This window comes from Capra hircus, chromosome 29, assembly GCF_001704415.2.
Source record: "Capra hircus breed San Clemente chromosome 29, ASM170441v1, whole genome shotgun sequence".
In the NCBI taxonomy this organism is placed as follows: Eukaryota; Metazoa; Chordata; class Mammalia; order Artiodactyla; family Bovidae; genus Capra; species Capra hircus.
In genome coordinates this window covers 24,251,317-24,271,404 of record NC_030836.1, presented here as the reverse complement: position 1 = coordinate 24,271,404, position 20,088 = coordinate 24,251,317, and the positions used below count along the sequence as shown (strand labels likewise).

The following is a 20,088-nucleotide window of genomic DNA, read 5'->3' as shown; positions in this document are numbered from 1 at the left end:
GGGAATAGGAGCGTGGCTGAGAATATGTGCAGGTGCTGAAGAGTTGCCATGTGGCAAGTGCTCAACGAACGGCCGGGTGACGCAGGCCAGAGGGAGCACATGTTCCCAAATTAGACAGTTCTGCCTTAAACCCAATTCCAAAGTGGACTGAAGGGGGGCACTGGGCAAGATACTCATTCTTTCAGCCTTGATCCCTTCACCTGTCAGCTGGGGAGGAGAACGGGTCCCTTGCAGGTGTGATGTGAAGAGCGGAGATAGAAACGACGTATCGGAAGCACCTGGCCTGATGCCTGACACACAGGCTGCACTGCTTACTATCACTAGGCAGATCCCTGCGGGTGCTTAGAAAGTAGGACAGACCGTCACAGAGAGAACGACTGGAAAACTGCAAGAGCACACAGAATGAACCCAAATGCGGAAGACTGTGAGTTCAGAGGAGGGGATTGTCAGGGTGGGCCAGGATATTTGGAGAAGGCCTTAAAGGAGGATTTGGAACCGGATGGAGGCCGGGCCAAGCCAGTGGAATCACAGGCAGGAAGTTGCCTGAGACCTGGAACTGCAGTTCCCTGCGAATTCATCCTTAGTGAGCCTCCCCCTGAGTCCCCACCCTGCCCCCCTTTATCCTCTCTGCTTGAGAACCACCTTTGCCTGCACTTGGGTGGGACCCTCCAGGTGGGCTTTAGAAGCCAAATTGGCGGGCTGAAGGGAAAGGTAATGAAAACAGGTTTCCACTAAGCTTCGTCTTCCTGCCTGATCAGCAGAGCTCAGACAGGCATCCTATGAACTGGTGGAACAAACCAGAACTTCCTTTTCATTATTCGGGAGTGGTGGTTTGGGGTGCTCCTGACTTTCTAAATCTCAGACAGTGGCATTTCTTTTTGTGTATGTGTGTATATATGCATAGATATATAATGTATGCCACAGTTTTTAAAGATTATACTCCACTTATAGTCATTATACAATGTTGGCTGTATTACCTAAGCTGTACAACATATCCTTGTAGCTGATGTGTTTTATACACAGCTTGTACCTCTTAATCCCCTACCCCTTTCATGCCCCTTCTCCTACTCCCTCTCCTCACTGGTGACCATCATTTGTTCTGTGAGTCTGTTCCTGTTCTGCTATATCCTCCACTTTGTTGTATTTTGTTAGATTCCACATCTGAGTGTTCTTATATATGTATTTGTCTTTCTCTGTCTGACTTATTTCACTAAACATAATGCCCTCCAAGCCCATCCATGTTGTTGCAAATCGCAAATTTTCGTTCTTTTTCATGGCTGAGTAATATTCCACTGTGTTTATATACCACATCTTCTCCATTCGTCTGCCGACGGACACTTAGGTTGCTTCCATATCGTGACAGTTGTAAATCATGCAGCTTTATTGGGATGTGTGTGTGTCTTTTAAAATTGCTGGGTTTGTTTTTCTGGATGTATACCGGGGCGTGGAGTTGTTCTGACCCTGGCATTCTGAGGCATCAGAGAGCCGCTCTGTGGGCCTTTCGGTGAGGCGTGGCTCCCTGTGGAGGGCTGAGTGGTGGACACATGTGGTTAAGTCAGTGCTTCATCATCACACGGCCCCAGATGCACGTATTGGCCCTGCCTCTCCTGCTCCGTGACACACCGGCTCCCGAGCCTGGGCTTCTTCCTGGGGAGGTGGGCCCTGTCGTTTGCCCGTGTGCACTGACATTGGACGTAATAGAGAGCCGTGTGTCATCACAGAAGAGAGGGGGCAGCTGGATTCAGGTCCTGCCCGTCATGCTGTCTGACCTCCTGTAAGGTGTCGTGCCTTCCTCAGCCTTGCTTTCTCTACCTGTACCATAGAAACAGTAATACTTAGCTATTCCTACTCCATCAAGTAGAGCGGTGTCACAGTTTATGCTAGAAGCTTACTTTATAGGTTCCTCAACTTCCCACTCTGTGTGTCTAAATCAGCAGGTATTTATTGAGCACCTGCTGTGTATCTACCACCCTGCAACCAGACCTGACGTCGGGGATTGGGAGAGGGTGGGAGGAGGGGACACTGGAGGGACTAGGGAAGGCCTTCTGGGGAGGTGACTCTTCAGAGAGAAGGAGGTGGGGCAGGCATCCAGAGGTACAGTAAACGCAAAGCCTAGAATGCGAAAACCCAGAGCTGGTGAGCGATAAAGATGGGCGTCCATGGCAGGACTGACTGGAGGAGGGGCTGGATCACAGGGTCTTGAGGGCCAGAGTAGGAAGTCTCGAGAAGCCCTGAGGGATTTGAAGCAGCGGAGCAATAGATCTGGCTTGTGTTTCACAGAGACCGTTCTGGCTGCTGTGGGGAGACTAGATGGTTGGGAACCAGGAGAGGAGCCTGGAGCCCAGCTGGTCTGTTGTCAGTCACCAGGCAGGGCAGAAGCAGCCAGAACCTCTGGGCGCAGGGGCAGGGGCAGCCATGCTCACTGGGAGAGACTCTGCAAGCAGGGGCAGGAGGACCAGGGGGCGCCCCGAATGTCTTGGCGTTGGGAAGCGGAGATGGTAGAAGGAAAAATAAGAATCTTTGCTTGGAGATTTGACTTGAGTGGTGCGGGATGAGGGTCTTGATGGATTTCAGGATTGAGAAATGAAGGACTCTATTTTTGATGCATCTTGAGATATATTAGAGTTGTATGTGTTGTGTTCGGAGAAGGCAATGGCATCCCACTCCAGTACTCTTGCCTGGAAAATCCCATGGGCAGAGGAGCCTGGTGGGCTGCAGTCCATGGGGTCGCGAAGAGTCGGACACGACTGAGCGACGTCACTTTCACTTTTCACTTTCATGCATTGGAGAAGGAAATGGCAACCCACTCCAGTGTTCTTGCCTGGAGAATCCCAGGGATGGGGGAGCCTGGTGGGCTGCCGTCTATGGGGTCGCACAGAGTCGGACACGACTGAAGCGACTTAGCAGCAGCAGCAGCAGCAGCAGCAGCAGTGTTGTGTTAGTCGCTCAGTCATGTCCGACTCTTTGCGACCCCACGGACTGTAGCCCCCCAGGCTTCTCTGTCCATGGGATTCTCCAGGCAGGAATACTAGAGTGGATTGCCATTTCCTTCTCCAATTATTAGACCTACCAGTAGAGTTGATGGGTTTCTGCCAACTTTTGCACTTCCCTTCTCTTGGCTTTCTGTGCCAGGAGTGGGGTCCAGAGAATTCCTACAGCAGCTCTTCTTCCCCCTCTGAGCCACAGGGAGGACACCCCTGCTGACTCATTCTCTGCCCACTTTCTGCTCCAGTCCCCAAACCCCTTGCGCCTCCTCTGTCTCTGGAGGTTGCCCTGGGCTTTTGAAAGCCCCCCAGGTGATGTTGAAGATGGGGTAGGTAGTGTGTATGTGTTTAGTCACCTCTGCTCAGGAAAGCACCGCCTTTTAGGGGAAGACACATATCACCCACTTCCCCAGCTGCCAGACGGAAGCATTTGGATGTCACCCTTGAAAATGAGTCACATTAGAGGCAAAGGAGCTTTGTCTGGGGCTTTGTGCACCAAGAGGCTTCGGGGATGGTAGCTGGCTGGCTGTATCGTCAGGCTGAGCTGGTGCGGCGTGACGTGCTCAGGGTGTGTTTATCTTGGCAGCTGGGATGACAGCAGCTCCGTCAGCAGCGGGATCAGTGACACCATAGACAACCTCAGCACGGATGACATCAACACCAGCTCGTCCATCAGCTCCTATGCCAACACGCCTGCCTCCTCACGCAAGAACCTGGATGTGCAGGTAAGGAACGGGGCCCCTCCCAAGGCCCCTGCCAGTGAAGAGCCTTGAGCTTGTGAGCCGCAGGAGCCATTTAGGGTGGGCAGAGTCCCCAGGTCTGTGAGAGGAGGCCCAGCCTCCTGCTCACTGCCTGCGGTCTTGTCTCCTGATTGTGTCCTCTCCCTGCAGGGAGAGGGAGGTGGGCGGCGGGGTGCTTGGAATAGGAGTCGGGGGCACTCACTGCTCTCATGGCGGTGGCCTTGGCAAAAATCACCTTTCCTTCTCGGAACTCAGTTTCATCATCTATGTAGAAAACAACAGCAACAGGGATATTGGACTCAAGTGGCCATTCTTAGCGTGGAATGTATGTCCACAGGACAAGGGTGGCCTTGAGAGCCACGGGGTGGGGGCAGGGCTAGAGCCCTGGCCCAGAAGACCAGTATGTACCAACCAGAGGTTGGGAACTGTTGCTCGGTGGGTCCTATTCTGCCAGTGTGTTTTATCTGGCCCACAGTATCATTCACGTTTTTATAAATTCATTATTTCACATAAAAAGTGAGCTTCTGATTTCTCTTGAAAAATCAGACAGTATTGCCTCTTTGAGTCTGCATTCTCCACAGCCAACAAGTGTCCAAGTGTCCCCCCTGCCCCATACATGCACGCTTTGGACAGGGCACCCATGCCCCAGTGTGTTGGCCAGCTGCACCCTTGCCTAACTGTGCCAAGTCACTAAGGTTTCCCATCCCTGCTTTAAACTCTCAGAGCTAATGTTTCAGAGGCAGCGCTTCCAAAGCAGTTTTGTGGGGGTGCGTTTGTGTGCTCTCAAAGCATCCCTCAGTGGTCAGAGGGGTTGGTTCTAATGAGCCCATTTTACTAGTGGACAGGCGAAGTTATCATCCTCACGCCGGTTGCTCGTGTTGGGGCTGACCGGCTGTGGTGACGTAGGAACACATGGGCTGGGATCCTTTTCATGATGAGTCCCTCCCACCTGTGGGGGCTGCAGCCTCAGGTGAACCCCTGTGAAGGTCCGATGGGGACAGAGTCTCCCAGAGGGGCCTCGTGAGGGCAGGGCTGGCACGTCCGCCTCCTTTCACTCCCTTCCTTTCACATCTGCTTCCTTTCTCCTCTGTTTCTCCCTCTGGACAGATAGGAGCCTCTTTCAGAGTCTCTCTGCTTTCAAAGGTATCTTTTTCTTTGAGGACAAGGCTAAATAAAGGATGTGTCAGAGTGTGGGAGTCATTCTGTCCCACAGAAATGTAAGCATAGGCCGCCTGATGAAATCTGTGAGGTGTTGCTTCTGGGATTGCCTGTGACTTCTTGAGTTTTCATTTTTAGCCCGAGTTTCCAGTTAGTGTTGGTGAATGAGGGAGGCTTGTAGTGGTTGTTAAGGGGGGCGGGGCGGGGGAAGCTACCTAAATGAGAGGGAGCATAAAGATTTGGGGAGGCAGTGCTGAAATGTTCCATGTCTTGGTCTGAGTGGTCCTTATTAGTATGTTTATTTCATAAAATTTCTTCAAGTTATATACTTAAGATTGTACATTTAGTGTATGAATGCTATACCTCAATTTTTAAAAGTTGATTAAAAAAACCTAGCCATACCACCCAAGGGATGAGTGTTCAGTTATTAAATGCAGATTAGAGATACCAAGCCAGACTGTGTTCCTACCACTTGGCAAATGTTATAATACCTACCCTTTTCCTTTCTTTTTGGACAGTAAATGATTTTTTTGAGACTCCTTCTAGTTTCAAGGTAACCACAATCAAGCTTCTAGACTGTCCTTAGATACTGAGCTGTGGAACTAAGAGAGAAGGAAAGATAGACAGAGACAGAGAGGAGAGAGAAGAAGATTTGTAAAGTAGATTTGCTCACTCGCAAGGCAGGAAGAAGCTTGCTCCTAAGATGCTCGCTGAGCCAACAAAACACTGTCAGAACAATCTCCTTGTCTTTGTTCCCTTCCCACAGAGCTGGAATTAGAATCTATTTTCCACACCGACACAGAGTAAACATCTGGAGTTTACAAATGATGCATTTGAATTTGGTTAATGCCAAGACCCCCTCCTCTCTGACCAGCTCTTTGCTTTCATCTAGCAAAGGTTACATTAGAAAAGCTTCAAGAATGTGACACAGCATATCTTTTGATCAAGAGCAGAAAGTTAACATCAGGAGTGTTGTAAGAAGTTTACGATTCATTGGACTGCTTTTTTTTCTTTTCTTTCTTTTTTTTTTTTTTGCTATAAAACTACCTGAGTTTAGAATATTTAAGTAAAATTAAGTAGATACCAGGATAAAATGTAGACTTGCAACTACAGTTACTAAGATTCCTATTGAGCTGGTTTATTTGGTATCCCTTTGTTCCTGCCCAGGGAGCATCCCTGAGTATCTGATCCACATAAATCGCCTCCTTCTGTCCTCCTCCCCTGTGCCACTCTCAGGAAGACTAAGGACCATTACTCCTCTCCAGGCAGCGTCAGGCAGCAGGAACGTGTCTGCTGCCATCCTCCCAGGGCACATTCAGGTCCCCGTCACACGCTGGTTTCCCTGGACAAACAGGCAGCACAGACCGTCCCAGAGGCAGGGAGAAGTGGTCCAATGTGTCAGGAAAGCAGGTTGAGGACAGGTTGCCTGCCTAGGTTTTCATGTTTGAAAAGCCTCTGAGGACCAGCCAACATCTAAGGAGCAGGGAAACTATCGCCTGGAAGCCTAAGCAATAGCCTCGTTCAGCTGTGTGAGAGAGGAGCCGGGTACTGGAGGAGTGATCCTTGGGGATGGAAATCCCCTTTGTCTGTGGGTGACTGTTTCCTCCAGTGTGCTGAGGAGCACTGGGAGGGTCTTTGATGGGGGCACACATGCCCAGATACCCAGCACTGACCTCTGCTCACTGCTCCTCAGTGTGCTAGGCAGAGAGTCCCCTGGCCTGAGCTCTGACCGCCTCTTGATCGACTTTCTCCAGGAAAGCTGGGGAGTCTGCTGGTGGTGACAGGGAAAAAAATATGGCCTTGAAGTCAGGATTGAGCTCCCAGCTCTGTGACATCCTTGGATGAGCTCAACCTCTCCAAGCCTCTGCCTCCTCATCCATTAAAAAAAAAAAAAAAATCACGGTAATTAAGACTTATCTTGAAGGGTGAGTGTGAGAGAGATACTGACATACTTTATCTGAACATGCTTTCTTGGAGCCAGACTTAATAATAGAAATACAAATTCCCTGTTTACCTTCATGCAAGACAGAATTAGGTTAAATGCCAACGTGCTGGAGATTTTCAGAGGCAGGACACTTGGTGATAGAAAGCTACTCTTGGTCCCTCCACACTGAGCTCCTGGCAACCACTGTCAGCTCTCTGAGACACCTGTCTGACTACCATCCATGTTTCACACACAAGGTTGCAATCTCAGGGAAGTTCAGCCACTTGCTCCAGGGTCACACATGCATAGGAGTGGAGCACCTAGTTGCTTGAACTCAAGTCTGTCGGAGCCCAAGCCCCTGCTTCCCCCGCCCCACCCACATCCTGCCCCATGGCTGCACCTCACTCCCCGGTGCATGGGTTCCACTGTCTCACTCTCAGAAGCCTGACCCCCCTCTCCACAGTCCCTCAGGAGCCTGGGCTCTCGAGGGAAGAACTCTCCCGTCCCCTCTTCTAGGCTCTCTCCGCCCCTCCTTGAGTGTGGGTCTCTCCACTTCCCGCTTGACTACTGAATGAGTAAGTGGACTTGCAGGTAGGCGCAGCAGGGAAATCTACCGAAAGGAGGTACCATTTAAGAAGGGAGTAGTTGGCAAAAGGGAGGATGCGTCTCGACACGGCTGTCTTGCCGGCCCTCCTGTGTTAAGCTCTAGGAACAGAGAGGCTGGCCCTTCATCTTTTAAACTCTCCTGGTGCCACTGCGTGATCTGGCCCAGAGCTCAGGAGGGGATGTGAACTCAAAGCCAGCAGAGTGTCCGGGGCACATGCTCCAGTGCGGAGAGCGCCGGGATGGCTTCCACCCTGGACCGTGATGGTTGGATGACTGTTCTTTCCAGAGGGCTATTCAAGCTGTAGTCAGACTGGGCATGTGTGCACTCTCTCTGCCATTGGTAGGGAATCAGAATTCTGGGGTCCCACCCAGAGGCGGGAACTGCTCAAGAATTGGATTTGGGGAACCACTGACCAACCAGGATGGAAAGAAAAGTTTCTGAGAGTAGGTGATGTGGTAGGCGCCCTGGCCATGCAGCATCCTCTCATCCTTGGGCTTCTCCTTTGGGAAGGCAGCATAGCATGGTGGCTAAAATATGGGCTCTGTACGCAGGCTCCCCAGGATCCTTGCACTACGTGATCTTGGGCAATCTTCTTTTCCACTTTGTGCCTCTGCTTTCTCATGAGCTGAAACTTCCTCACAGGTTTTTTTTTTTTTTTTTGGTGAAGATTAAATGATGCATGTAAAGCACTTTAGCCCAGTGCTAGCACACAGTAAATGCACAGTAAATTTTAATTGTTATTGCTATTAGCATCACTATAATTTGATCAGGGAAAATAAGGTATAGGAACATTAAAAGAATAATTAATGCAGTATCCCAGGATGTGGTTTGTGGGAAGTTTTTAGTACCTCTTAGTGTATAAAAGAATGTGTTAGAATGTATTTGAACATAAGCTCCAGGAGGTTAATGATTTGTACTTTGTTCTCATTAAGCATAGTACTTCTGGTACCTAAAAACTTGCTTGATACATTGTGGTATCAAATAAATATTTGTTGAGTGAATGTTTCTAAAGCCAAGATATTTTCTGCCTCGGGACCTTTGCATGTACTCTTCCCCCTACCTGGCATGCTCGTCCCTTAAACTCTTCTCTCAGTAAGTTTCTGTTCATTCTATTGGGTACATCCTCAAAAAGGCCCTACCAAACTACCATTCCCTATCCCCATCGTCATAATCTAAATTACATCAGTGCTTGTAATACTCTCTCAGATTCCTTGTCCTTTTCCATTTATATGTCTTATATTTCCAAGCCTTGCCTCTTTCACTGGATCATAAGCTTCAGAAGGGATGAGATCCAATCTTACTCACAGATCCTCAGACCTACCCTGGTGCCTGGCAAACCACGTGTATGGAGGAAATTCGGGTTGAATGAATGCACTGGAAGGTTAAGGAAGGACCACAGGCTGGGGTGCTCGGGACATGGAGCGAGTCCCATGAGTTTCTGCTCCTCTCTAAAACTGATGAACATGAAGACAGTTCGGTAATACTTACCTTCTTACCCTTCTTGACCAGGTGGCCGTCCGGATTGGATGAGGTCCTTTTGTTAAAGTGTGCAGTAGCTCGAGAAGCGTGTGTTCACTGATTTCGCTCATTTAATCATCGAGCCTTGATTGCTCACTTGCCGGGGACACGCCTCTGTCTGTGTCCCTTGCCACAACTGAATGACGAGCTTCTCACAGCCCGGGAGTGTGTCTGTCCTCCTCTTCCTATGCCTCGTACCTAGCGGGAACTTCAGCATGTTTGAAGAATGGTCGAGTAACCGAAGACACCCGTGAGATGGCAGAGGGAGAGAGCGGGGCGGCTGTGGTGGTGACAGAGAGGTGGTTGAACTTGGGCTGCTTGTCTGTATGGAGCTTTGTTCCCATTCAGCCAGCGTATTCCCTGGAGGAAGCCATCGGTACCGATCTCAAATGACAGGCATCAGGCCAGATTCTTGCCAGGGGGTCATTTTGATTTCCTTCTTTGCAGATGTTGCCCACTCTTGGTTGTGAAGTGTGGCACATATGGGACTTGTCTCTCAGGGGAGCCACCCCAAAGTGTCGCTGACCTCCCTTCCTTTCTTTGCAGATGTCGCCCACTCTTGGTTGTGAAGTGTGGCACATATGGGACTTGTCTCTCAGGGGAGCCACCCCAAAGTGTCGCTGACCTCCCTTCCTTTCTTTGCAGATGTCACCCACTCTTGGTTGTGAAGTGTGGCACATATGGGACTTGTCTCTCAGGGGAGCCACCCCAAAGTGTCGCTGACCTCCCTTCCCTTCCCTGGTCAGTGCACTCCTTCGCCCTGCTGAAATCTGCTCGGACTGGTCCCAACCCCAAGGGAGGCCCCCCAAAGCTTGCTTTCTGGCTAGCAAGTTACGGCTTTTAACTGCAGCAAATCATTAACATCACACTTCTGTCCCCTCCTGGGCTCCATGGCCAGGAGGTCAGCCCTCTTCCAAAGAAAGCTGGCTAATTATATCCCCTGTCCTCACAGAAGCCCACAAGAGGAGCAAGCCGTGGCAGATGGATGGAGCTGGGCTGGGAGCAGGCACCCTCTGGCTGGCAGCACCCAGGGACGTGACTTCTGAGGAGTCGTTTCCTCTCTCAGCCCCTCTCTGTCCCTGATTCGAGGGGAGCTAGCGGCCTCAGTCTGTCCTCGCTCTCCGTGTGAGACTCTCTGTGTGATAGACTGTGGTGCTCAGGAGCCGGCAGAACAAAGGGGACCAGGGCTGGGGGGCTGGGAGCTGCAGAGAGCTCAGGCTGTCGGAGTTAGAGGAGGCACGTCGCCAAGGGGCAGAGCTGGGGGGCTCAGTTCTTGCCGTGGCCCCGTCCTCTGGTTCTCCTGCATGGAACTCTCCCCCTCTTTTTCCTCTGGCTCCGTTTACTCTCCTCCCTCACTCCCTTCTCAGACATACTCGTATTCTTCACTTTCCTTGGACCCAACAAATCAGGCTTCCTAATAAGATAACCGGTACAAAGGCTTAAACATTTTAAAGTGGGCATCTGTTATTTTTCCCCTAACTTGTCCAGGACATGGGCCTTTCTGCTCCAGAGTGAGGGGCTCCCTAGCCTGGGGTTTGAGAAAGACTGATTCAGAGGGTCTCCTTCACAGACTGACGCCGAGAAACACTCACAGGTGGAGAGGAGTTCCCTGTGGTCCAGCGAGGATGTCAAGAAGTCAGACGGGGGCTCAGACAGCGGCATAAAGATGGAGCCGGGGTCGAAGTGGAGGCGGAACCCGTCTGACGTGTCCGATGAGTCTGACAAAAGCACGTCAGGCAAGAAGAACCCCGTCATCTCACAGACCGGCTCGTGGCGGCGAGGCATGACGGCTCAGGTTGGCATCACCATGCCAAGGACGAAGCCGGCTGCCCCGACAGGCACGCTCAAGACCCCCGGAACCGGTGAGTCAGAGGCATGCGCTGTCTCGCATGTGCACTTGTCAGCTTCAAAACCGGGAAAGCAGTCACGCTAGCAGGGCTTGATGTTTTCAAGTCCCTGTAAATGCTCAGGTATTACTTCTTAGGGTTTGGACTCTTCTCATAGCCAGCTTTCAGAAAGATTCATATCTTTGCCTTTTTCCAAGTGGAAATTTGTGAGCATGAGAGCCTCTTAAAGTCTGAAGATGGTTCAGCTGCCGAGACGTGTTCAATTGGTTGAAGCGTGGGCAGGCTCTGAGTTAACATACCCAGTGAAGACTGAAAGGGCACATGGTTATGAGCTGTTGATATGGTGAGTCAGTATTGCCCATGATTTAAGGATGTGTATAAACAGGGGCAGAGGTTTTGCAGGAAGGTAGGATGCCCACTGAAGATGTTAGGGACAGCTTCTTAATGGATAGAGGGAGAATGGTCAGTAAAAGACAAGGTCTCCTTCCCAGACGTGTCAGTGATTGGCTGGCTTTGCTTTATTCTGGGTAAATGTAGACTGCTTTGCAAATGAGGAAAATCACTGACATCTCCTAAAGGCTCTTGGTGACAGTCGTAGATGAGATTATCTTTATAAAAAGCTCTCTCCTCTGTCTCCCAAGGGGACTGCTTTCCCCCAGGAGAAAGCAAAGTCGTTCTTTGGAGTAGGGGAGAATTTTAAATACTCTGAGTTGACTGAGCTGGCTTCTTAATATGTAGGCAAACTTTGCTGATTTCTGTCGTAGGGAAAACAGACGATGCAAAAGTGTCTGAGAAAGGAAGGCTGTCACCCAAAGCCGCCCAGGTGAAGCGCTCCCCATCAGATGCCGGCCGCAGCAGTGGTGATGAATCCAAGAAGCCTCTCCCCAGCAGCTCCAGGACGCCCGCCGCCAACGCCAACAGCTTTGGGTTCAAGAAGCAGAGTGGCTCTGCCGCTGGCCTGGCCGTGATCACAGCCAGCGGGGCCACCGTCACGAGCAGGTCAGCCACACTGGGCAAGATCCCAAAGTCGTCCGCACTTGTCGGTCGGTCCACCGGTCGGAAGACGAGCATGGATGGGGCTCAGAATCAGGACGATGGGTATCTGTCTCTCAGCTCCCGGACAAACTTACAGTACCGGAGTCTGCCAAGGCCCAGTAAGTCCACCAGCCGGAACGGGGCCGGAAACAGGTCTAGTACCAGCAGCATAGATTCCAACATCAGCAGCAAGTCAGCCGGCCTGCCGGTGCCCAAGCTGAGGGAGCCTTCCAAAACAGCCCTGGGCAGCTCTCTGCCAGGTCTGGTCAACCAGACCGATAAGGAGAAAGGCATCTCTTCCGACAACGAGAGCGTGGCTTCCTGTAACTCAGTGAAGGTGAACCCGCCACCCCAGCCCGTGTCCAGTGCGGCTCAGGCCACTCTCCAGCCAGGGGCCAAGTACCCCGATGTGGCCTCTCCCACGCTCCGCAGGTAAGTGGGTAAACAGCATTGAGTGGAACTGGAATATGTGATGTGGAATGGCATCCTGGATTCATAATTTCCTGTTTCTTAGCTGAAACCATCTCTGGTTTTCTCCACTTCAGTCCTCTAATAAAGCTGTTTGGTCAGATGCTGCCAGCAGCTTTGAGTATTTTCCCGTGTTGGTGTGAAAAGCATAAGCCTCTGAAATCCATCATCCTGCATTTGAATCCTAGGTCCACCTTATGTAGCCACTGTGTAACCTCTCTTAATACTTCTGCCTCCATTTCCTCATCTGTAAAATGGGGATGATGATACCTACCTGTGACCATTAATCTATGTAGCCATATTTAGCCCATAGTAAGTACTCAGTAAAAAAGTTAGTTACCATCGAAGATGAGTTCCTAATACACCCTTAGATCTAGATGAGGAGCTCAAGGAAAAAGTTTTTTTTTTTAAAGCTGTAACTCAGATTCCTCATCGTTATGCCAGATAGTGATCTTGGCCTGATCTTTTCCCCAAATAGTCCAGTATCCCCCCACACACTTTTTTTTATACTGCGTGCATGATTCCAAATTAGTCTCTGAAATGTTAGCTTCCTTTACAAAAAAGAAAAAAACAATTCTTAAAGCAGAAGTGTTTCTGAAAAATAGAATTTCCTTTCAGTTTATACAACTTTTTGCCTCATTATAGCATACAGTGGACCATCTTTAAAACTGCAGCCGCATAGGGCACAGTTCATCCTACCTTTTCAGGAAATCGTAAGTCCCGAGGATAGAAAATTTAACAGTGGAAAAATAAAACTTATGTGCATATGTACATATTTGGGAATGAATAGGAATGTTTGCAAAGCCTTCAGAAGAAGCATTCCACATGAAAAGTATAATGAAGCAGTTCACTGTTCTTTGTCTAGACTTGATTATTAGAATTTCAGTAATGATTATTTTTTCAGGGGAAGGTCCTATTGGGCTGTTCTTTGTTGTTTTAACAGGTTGCCTTGTAAATGAAAATTTCTCTGCTTCTTGCCTCAAGTATTATATGTAATATTCTCTTTGGTATTATAGATTTCCTTTAGTAGCTACAAAGGCATTTTACTAGACCCTGAGGCTAGTGTAATAGAATACTTGAAAATGCATGCAGCTTCTTAGGCTCTGAACTGAGCACCTTTCAGCCCATTCCTAGCAATTACATTTTTCCTAAATTAGTAAGGTGTTCTGAATTCTCTCATTGTGCACTAATATGAAGGAGAGGCGTCTTAAGTGAAGTGTGATAGCTGTCTTCAAGTGGTGCGAAGGATAGCAGAAAACAGATTGGACTTTTTCTGTGTAGTTACATATAGTAGGATCAGGAGCAATGCGTACAAGTCAGGAAAAGGTGGATTAGATTTTGGTTTTGTAACAACTGGAAGTGCTTGGCAGTGAAGCCACTTAGCCTTTGGAGTAGAGTAGTGAGGCCCCTGTCACTGCAGGTGTGCAAGTACTCTAAAGCCAAGGTTCTGCAACAGAATAGTTCTTTCTCTGTCACCAGGCAGAGAGTGTTCTTCTATCACCAGACATTGTAGTGAGGGTTGATCATGTTTATTTATTTCTATAGTAATTGAGATTTGTAAGGACTGTTTAGGCTTCCCAGGTAGCTTAGTGGTAAAAAAAAATCTGCCTGCCAAGCAGCAGACGCAGGTTCGATCCCTGAGGTGGGAAGATTCCCTGAAGAAGGAAATGGCAACCCACTCCAGTATTCTTACCTGGGAAATACAGGGGCAAAGGAGCGTGGCGGGCTACAGTCCATGGGGTTGCAAAAGAGTTGGACACGATTTAGAAACTAAACAACACGGACTGTTTCAAGAGGATGGTGGTGGTGGTTTAGTTGCTAAATTGTGTCCAACTCTTGCGGCCCCATGGACTGTAGCCTGCCAGCCTCCTCTGTCCATGGGAGTCTCCAGGCAAGAATAATGGAGTGGGTTGCCATTTCCTTCTCCACTGGAGAGGATAGAAGATCAAATTTACGTGACTTGACCAGCTGAGTGGAAGGCAACCTGTCTAGTATGTAGTGGGTATCATTTCTTTTCTGAGATACCTGTTTCATAAGAGTTTTAGTGGATGGAATCAGGCCATTGTTATAAGAGCATGGACTGTCCTTCGACTTTAAAGTAGTCGCTCCATCCTACCAGAGAACTCTCTGCCAGCAGAAAAGGGGAGTGTTTGTGCCGTTCCCTCTGTCCTTGGTAGCACGGTTTTGGTCACGAGCAGTTGAGGGGATGACGTGCAAGGTCATTTCTGTGTGTCTGTCACGGAGACGCCGTTCACACCTGGCATGTCTGGCCTGACATCCTGTGAACCCTGCAAGGTTTTGTGCATATCACTGGGCAGCCCTTGCTCCCTGGCCCTAAAAGACACCTCCTTCTTGCCAGGCTTTTGTGCAAGAATGAATCTGGAGGACACATTGCCCAGGTTGCCTGCAGATCCAGACTCCTGTTCCTGATGCTGCATGTTTGCTCAGAGATCAGAGAAACGAAACCCTTCGGAGCCAAACTGTCATAAATGAGGGCATGCTTTGCGCCTGGGGTCACAGATACAAAGATGATTAAGACAGCTCGTTTCTCTTCTAGATGTTTCCTGGACGGGGCAGTTTTCTAGTTACTCTATTTATGTAAAGAAAGAGAAGCAAGATCTTGAAGTAGCAAAGGAAAGGCCAGTAGAAGATTACTGCCCGTCTCCCTTTCGCTCAGATCCAGGATCTCAGTGGCATCCGAGAACTTGAAGGTGGAGCCTTTGCTCCGCCAGTGCCTGGCCCGTTGTACCTTTCCCAGGGGACTGCCTCAAGCCCTGGGAAGGACCCCGCCTCCCTCCCCAGGGACCCTCACTGGCTCCTGCTCCCCACCCTCCTCTGACAGCCCAGCGCCCCCTGGCCTTGGGTGTTCAACCCACACAACCCTTTGTCTCTTCGCAGACTCTTTGGTGGGAAGCCTACCAAGCAAGTGCCCATCGCCACAGCTGAAAACCTGAAAAGCTCGGTGGTCATCTCCAACCCTCACGCCACCCTGAGCCAGCAGGGTAACTTAGAGTCCCCCTCGGGCAGTGGTGTCCTGAGCAGCGGGAGCAGCAGCCCTCTCTACAGTAAGAATGTGGACAGCACCCAGTCCCCCCTGGCCTCCAGCCCCAGCTCTGCCCACTCGGGCCCCTCCAACAGCCTCACCTGGGGCACGAATGCAAGCAGCTCCTCCGCCGTGAGCAAGGACGGCCTGGGCTTCCAGTCGGTCAGCAGCCTCCACACCAGCTGCGAGTCCATTGACATCTCCCTGGGCAGCGGAGGGGCGCTGAGCCACAACTCCTCCACCGGCCTCATTGCTGCCTCCAAGGACGACGCCCTCACCCCCTTTGTCAGAACCAACAGTGTGAAGACCACACTGTCGGAAAGGTTGGTGCTGTGTGTTTGGCTGCCTTTATCTCCCCGAAAGACGCCCCTCCGAGAGTCCAGACGTTATGTTAGGAAGCCCAGGTGTTTACCATTGCTGGGCGATTTCTCCCTTTTGGATCACTGCTGTCTCTCCAGGGGGAAGCCAGTTTGGGTTGGAGTAAGCCGGGCTCTGCTTCCTGTTATCTTTCTCACTGTGGTTACTCTCAGTGCGTGGAGTTGCTGCAAGTCTCCTGGGGGCAGATTCCATGCTTCCGTTTTAAAACAGCATTCCACCTGCGAGGTCCTTCCTTTTTATCCTGTTTGTTCATCACCTGCTTCTTTCCCTGCCCTTCTAATGGTGCGGGCCAAATCAGTGGCGGCTGCGTCCACGGAGTGTGTGGTGGCGTGCTCCTTAAGCAGCTGAGTGGAAGTGGCAAACACCCTCCTACCAAAGGGCTGCCGGGCAGAGTGATAGGAAATCACGCACCCAGAGTCTTCCTCAGAGCTTCGAATCTCACTGTAGCAGTGATAACGTATCTGCCTTCTCCACATGGGGAAGAAAGCCAGTATCGGCCCTGGGAATGAGGAAAATGTTCTGGTCATTGTGTGTGATGCCCTGCCCCCTTCCTTCCGATCTAATGCTCCCTCTCTTGTTTTCCACCTGCCTGGCCTTCTAGCCCTCTCTCTTCCCCTGCCGCTAGCCCTAAGTTCTGCAGAAGTACTCTGCCCCGGAAACAGGACAGGTAATGACATCGTAGGCCGGGGACCCCACCGAGCCTCTAGCATCCTCTGCCCCACCCTGTGTCGAGCCGGATGTTTTGTGTGAGGCTGTTGGCCTGTGGCTTCCGCTTGTGTTCGTGGCCCCGGTGTACTCTGTGACCTACCCCCCAATCCCAGACATGCCCGTGAGGGTCAGTTCCGCTGTCCACAGAGCTCAGGAAGAGGTGCACTGGGGCCGGCCCCTCCTCTCCCAGCTTGGGAAGGAACCTCAAACCTGCCACCTGGAAAGGGGCGGCAGAAGCTCTCACTGGCATGTCAGCCTCCCCCGTGGCATGCTCCTTGCTCCCTGGCTTCCTGCCCTTTTGCCTCCCTCCCTCCCCCCTCCAGGCCCAGACATGATCTACCACCCACCACGCGGCTTGGCCCTCACCTTTGTCTCCCCTCTCCCCCTTCTCCCCACGCAGCTGGCTCTTTGCCCTCTCCAAGGCCTTTGCTGCAGTTTGGCTCTGTGTCTCGCGGGCTGTTGGGTTCTGGGTGCCCATTTTCTGTAAAGATAAGAACATGGGGAGTGTTGTTGGCCCCCAGCTGCCCTGTGGGTGGGCCTCAGAGATGGATTATTGACCTTGAATTTGTGGGGGAGCCATGGCTCGGCCAAACATAATAAGCAGATGTTGTTTCATGCTAGGGGAAAAAAAAAATTAGCGAAAACCCTCTTCACCATGTCAACAGCAAAAACGTTGCTTTGGTCAGACTCAGAGACCAAGCCTTTTAAACCTCCGCCTTTGGAAATCCGAATGCTGTGACTTTGTCAGCCAGCAAGTTGTAACATGCCCCAACTCTGCTCAAGGCTCAGCTTCTAGCTCCACCCAATGAGGGCCTCAAAAACTGAGAGGGATCCGGAATCCACTTGTTACAGATGAATTCCAAATATGCAGACTGCTGGCCTCTTGAAACCGTCCAACAAGTCCCTTCTTTCACTTGAAGTCATCACCGGAGGCATCTGGGGGTGGGCCAGAGTGGTTACGGGTGCAGACAGCCCTAAGCGCTGGCGGTACCGATGGGCGACGGGCCGAGGAAGGCGTGGGCCCTGCTTCAAGGTGGGGGCAGCCTCTGGGTTCGGCTCTGAACCCGGGGGAAAGGAAGGAGCAGGTGGGGCCAAGAGGCTCAGACCGCCTGGTGCCGGGGTTGGAGGCGCCCAGCTGTGAGCACGGGCCTCGGTTGCCTTGCCCCCGTGGCTGTGTTGCATGCAATGGACTTCTCCCCGGTGAAGTGAGTCTCTTCCTCCAGATCTCTTGGCGCCCCCGAGCCTTTCCCACCTCACGCTGCCTGCTCTCCCTGAGCTTCTCCGAGGTTCTCACGTGTGTTTTAACTTTCCTACAGTGACCCGCACCTTGATAGGAACACTTTGCCTAAAAAAGGACTCAGGTATCTGTGTTTCCTCCTTGCATCTGTGCCATCTGCTGTGGCTCTGGGGCTTGGCTGTGTGGCTAGCTCGTGGCTGATGGGGGTGCGGGTGGGCTAGGGGTCCCCGCTTGGGCCCACGCGGCAGGACCTGTGGACGACGGCTCTCCTTGCAACCCTCTTGTTCTCATCTCTCCATTTGTTGGCTTCTTTTGCTTGAGCAGGGGCTGTGCTCTTTCGGGCTTCCTGTGGTCAAACCATCTCATGACAGCCATCGCTGAGCAAACCCAGAGAGCAGTTACTGCTACTGCTGGGGCCAGTGGGTTTGATCGCTGATCACTTCGCCATGACCATTCCATCCATGGGCTGTCTTCTGAGAGAAAGGACATGACTTGTAGCATGTTGATTTGTCAGCCAGGACACGATCAAAGGAGAGAAATATTCCCCTCCCTCCCTACCCACAGTTTGAGGATTTCTGACTTTCTGGCCCATAGAAAATTGCTAAGGACAGATGCTTTGCACTTGTCAGAATATTCTAATAAAAAATTGGGCCAGTTTTCAATGCCCCACAAGATATAGGGCGATTTTTTTTTTTTTTTTTTAATTTAAAGAAAGAAAAGACTTTCTTTCGCAGAGGGAGTGTCCTCTCATTCACTATAAGTGATGGCTCATTTTTGACTCTGGTCCTGGTGTAACAAGATGCTATAAGTCACCATTGCTCACGCCGTTCACCTCACTTTACCACCCAGAAGAACTTCAGTCCTCCCGCCTGTCCCGTGATCTTAATGTCATGTGGTTGCAGCTGTCATTTCTCTCGCTCTCTAAACGCCTCGTTCTTTGTAGCATCAGCTTCACCCTGCACTAAGCGTTAAGAGCTTTCGCAAAACATGGAAGTTGGAATGAAATGTTTCGTTGCTGCCATGTATGTCGGTAGTTAATATCCAGCAGCTCTTAAGGCTGAGAGCATTTTGACCAGTAATGGAAGGTAGGTATCAATGCTTCCTTTCAGCAGGAGCTCCGAGTGCAGCCAAATCTAAGAATCTAAGAAGTATTGAAAAACCCCCAGCAGGCCTCCCGAGGGAGGAAGGTTCAGCCTGTGGCCTTCCAAGGGGGGAGTTGGCAAGGCCTGTTGTATTTAACAGTTTTCATCATGCCTGTGAGAGCTGCTTGTTGGCACTCAGGCTAGTGTTTAAATCATATCCACTCTTCACATGAGTTTGACCTTGATGCCCCACTGTTGCTTCATGTGGAAGCTCAGTTCTGAATATTAGCATTTCATAATCCTGTGTATATTTCTGGAGCAGATCTATCCTATGAAAATTATGTAACTCTGGCTTTTGAAAATTGTTTTTTTTAATTCAGAATGGAGATATGTGACATGGTATCCTCAGCCAATTAATGGGACCTAGAAAGTCCAATTCTAGATTAAGGAAGAACCATGTCTATATTCCAGATTCTCACTGTGGCTCTCTTTCTGGCTCACCCACTCTGTACACACGCATATCCAGTAGTCACCCCACCAAAATCTGCTTATAAGTCCAAAGTACTCTGGTCACTTGGACACTTTAGACATTTGAGATGCTGCCTGTGGGCATAATGAGGAGAGCATGGGTTTGGGGGTCAGGCACGTATGGATTGACACCTCGGTAAAATGGAAATGATTGCACCTGAGTTGCTGGGCAAGTCTCAGGCTTCAGCAAGATAAGGTCTGTGAAGGCGCCCGGCATGTTGGAGACATTCAGGAAACCATTACCAAATTTGTTTCAGAAGCGACGAGGAGGTGGGCCTTGTGTGAGACCCAGTGATTTGGGGTCCCCTTCTGAAGACTGGTCTCTGCCGGATTGCAGCCACTGCTCTCAACGTTGGTCTCCTCACACCTTCTGTTACGTGTCTGGTTTCTGATACTCTGTGATTCGTGGCTGCTTATTTGCACTTCAGAATGCAGATGCCAGGAGCTATCTAATTAAAACTTCCTCAAAGCTCTGACAGCAGCTCGTTTCACTGCCTCAGTCCTGTCAAGGTGGGGGCTTTGAAATGACACCGTCATGAATCAACATGTTACAGATACGCCCAGGGACGGCTCTTTGAGCATTTACCAGTCTCCTTCCCTTTATGTAGTTCCCTTTAGGAACTGCAGTTTTCCCCAAAGACAGCCAAGTAGCCAAAAAGGTTTTGAGAAAATCTGTGAGTTGCAGAATGTGTAGCAATCTGAGTTTTCAAACCTCAGACTTTCTTCTTATATGTTTGGATATATATTTTCTTTTTATATGTTTGTTATCCACTCCAGGGCACTCATTGTCATAAACATTGTTCCTAGTTAATCCCAGCCTGATTTCTGTCT

General features: G+C 50.4%; 1 protein-coding gene across 7 annotated transcripts in view; it reads left to right on the top strand.

Moving 5' to 3' along the window:
- NAV2 (neuron navigator 2) overlaps nt 1-20,088 on the top strand; it is a 427,183-nt gene that overhangs the window by 346,016 nt on the left and 61,079 nt on the right. For 4 of the 7 annotated variants that reach the window (XM_018043153.1, XM_018043154.1, XM_018043156.1 and 1 more), the window contains 6 exons: nt 3,571-3,709; nt 10,502-10,793; nt 11,543-12,245; nt 15,180-15,647; nt 16,304-16,369; nt 17,727-17,771. In XM_018043153.1, the coding sequence (XP_017898642.1) occupies nt 3,571-3,709; nt 10,502-10,793; nt 11,543-12,245; nt 15,180-15,647; nt 16,304-16,369; nt 17,727-17,771 (1,713 nt within the window). The remainder of the gene's footprint in view (nt 1-3,570; nt 3,710-10,501; nt 10,794-11,542; nt 12,246-15,179; nt 15,648-16,303; nt 16,370-17,726; nt 17,772-20,088) is intronic. The other 3 variants (XM_018043157.1, XM_018043158.1, XM_018043159.1) reach the window with 2 other exon arrangements.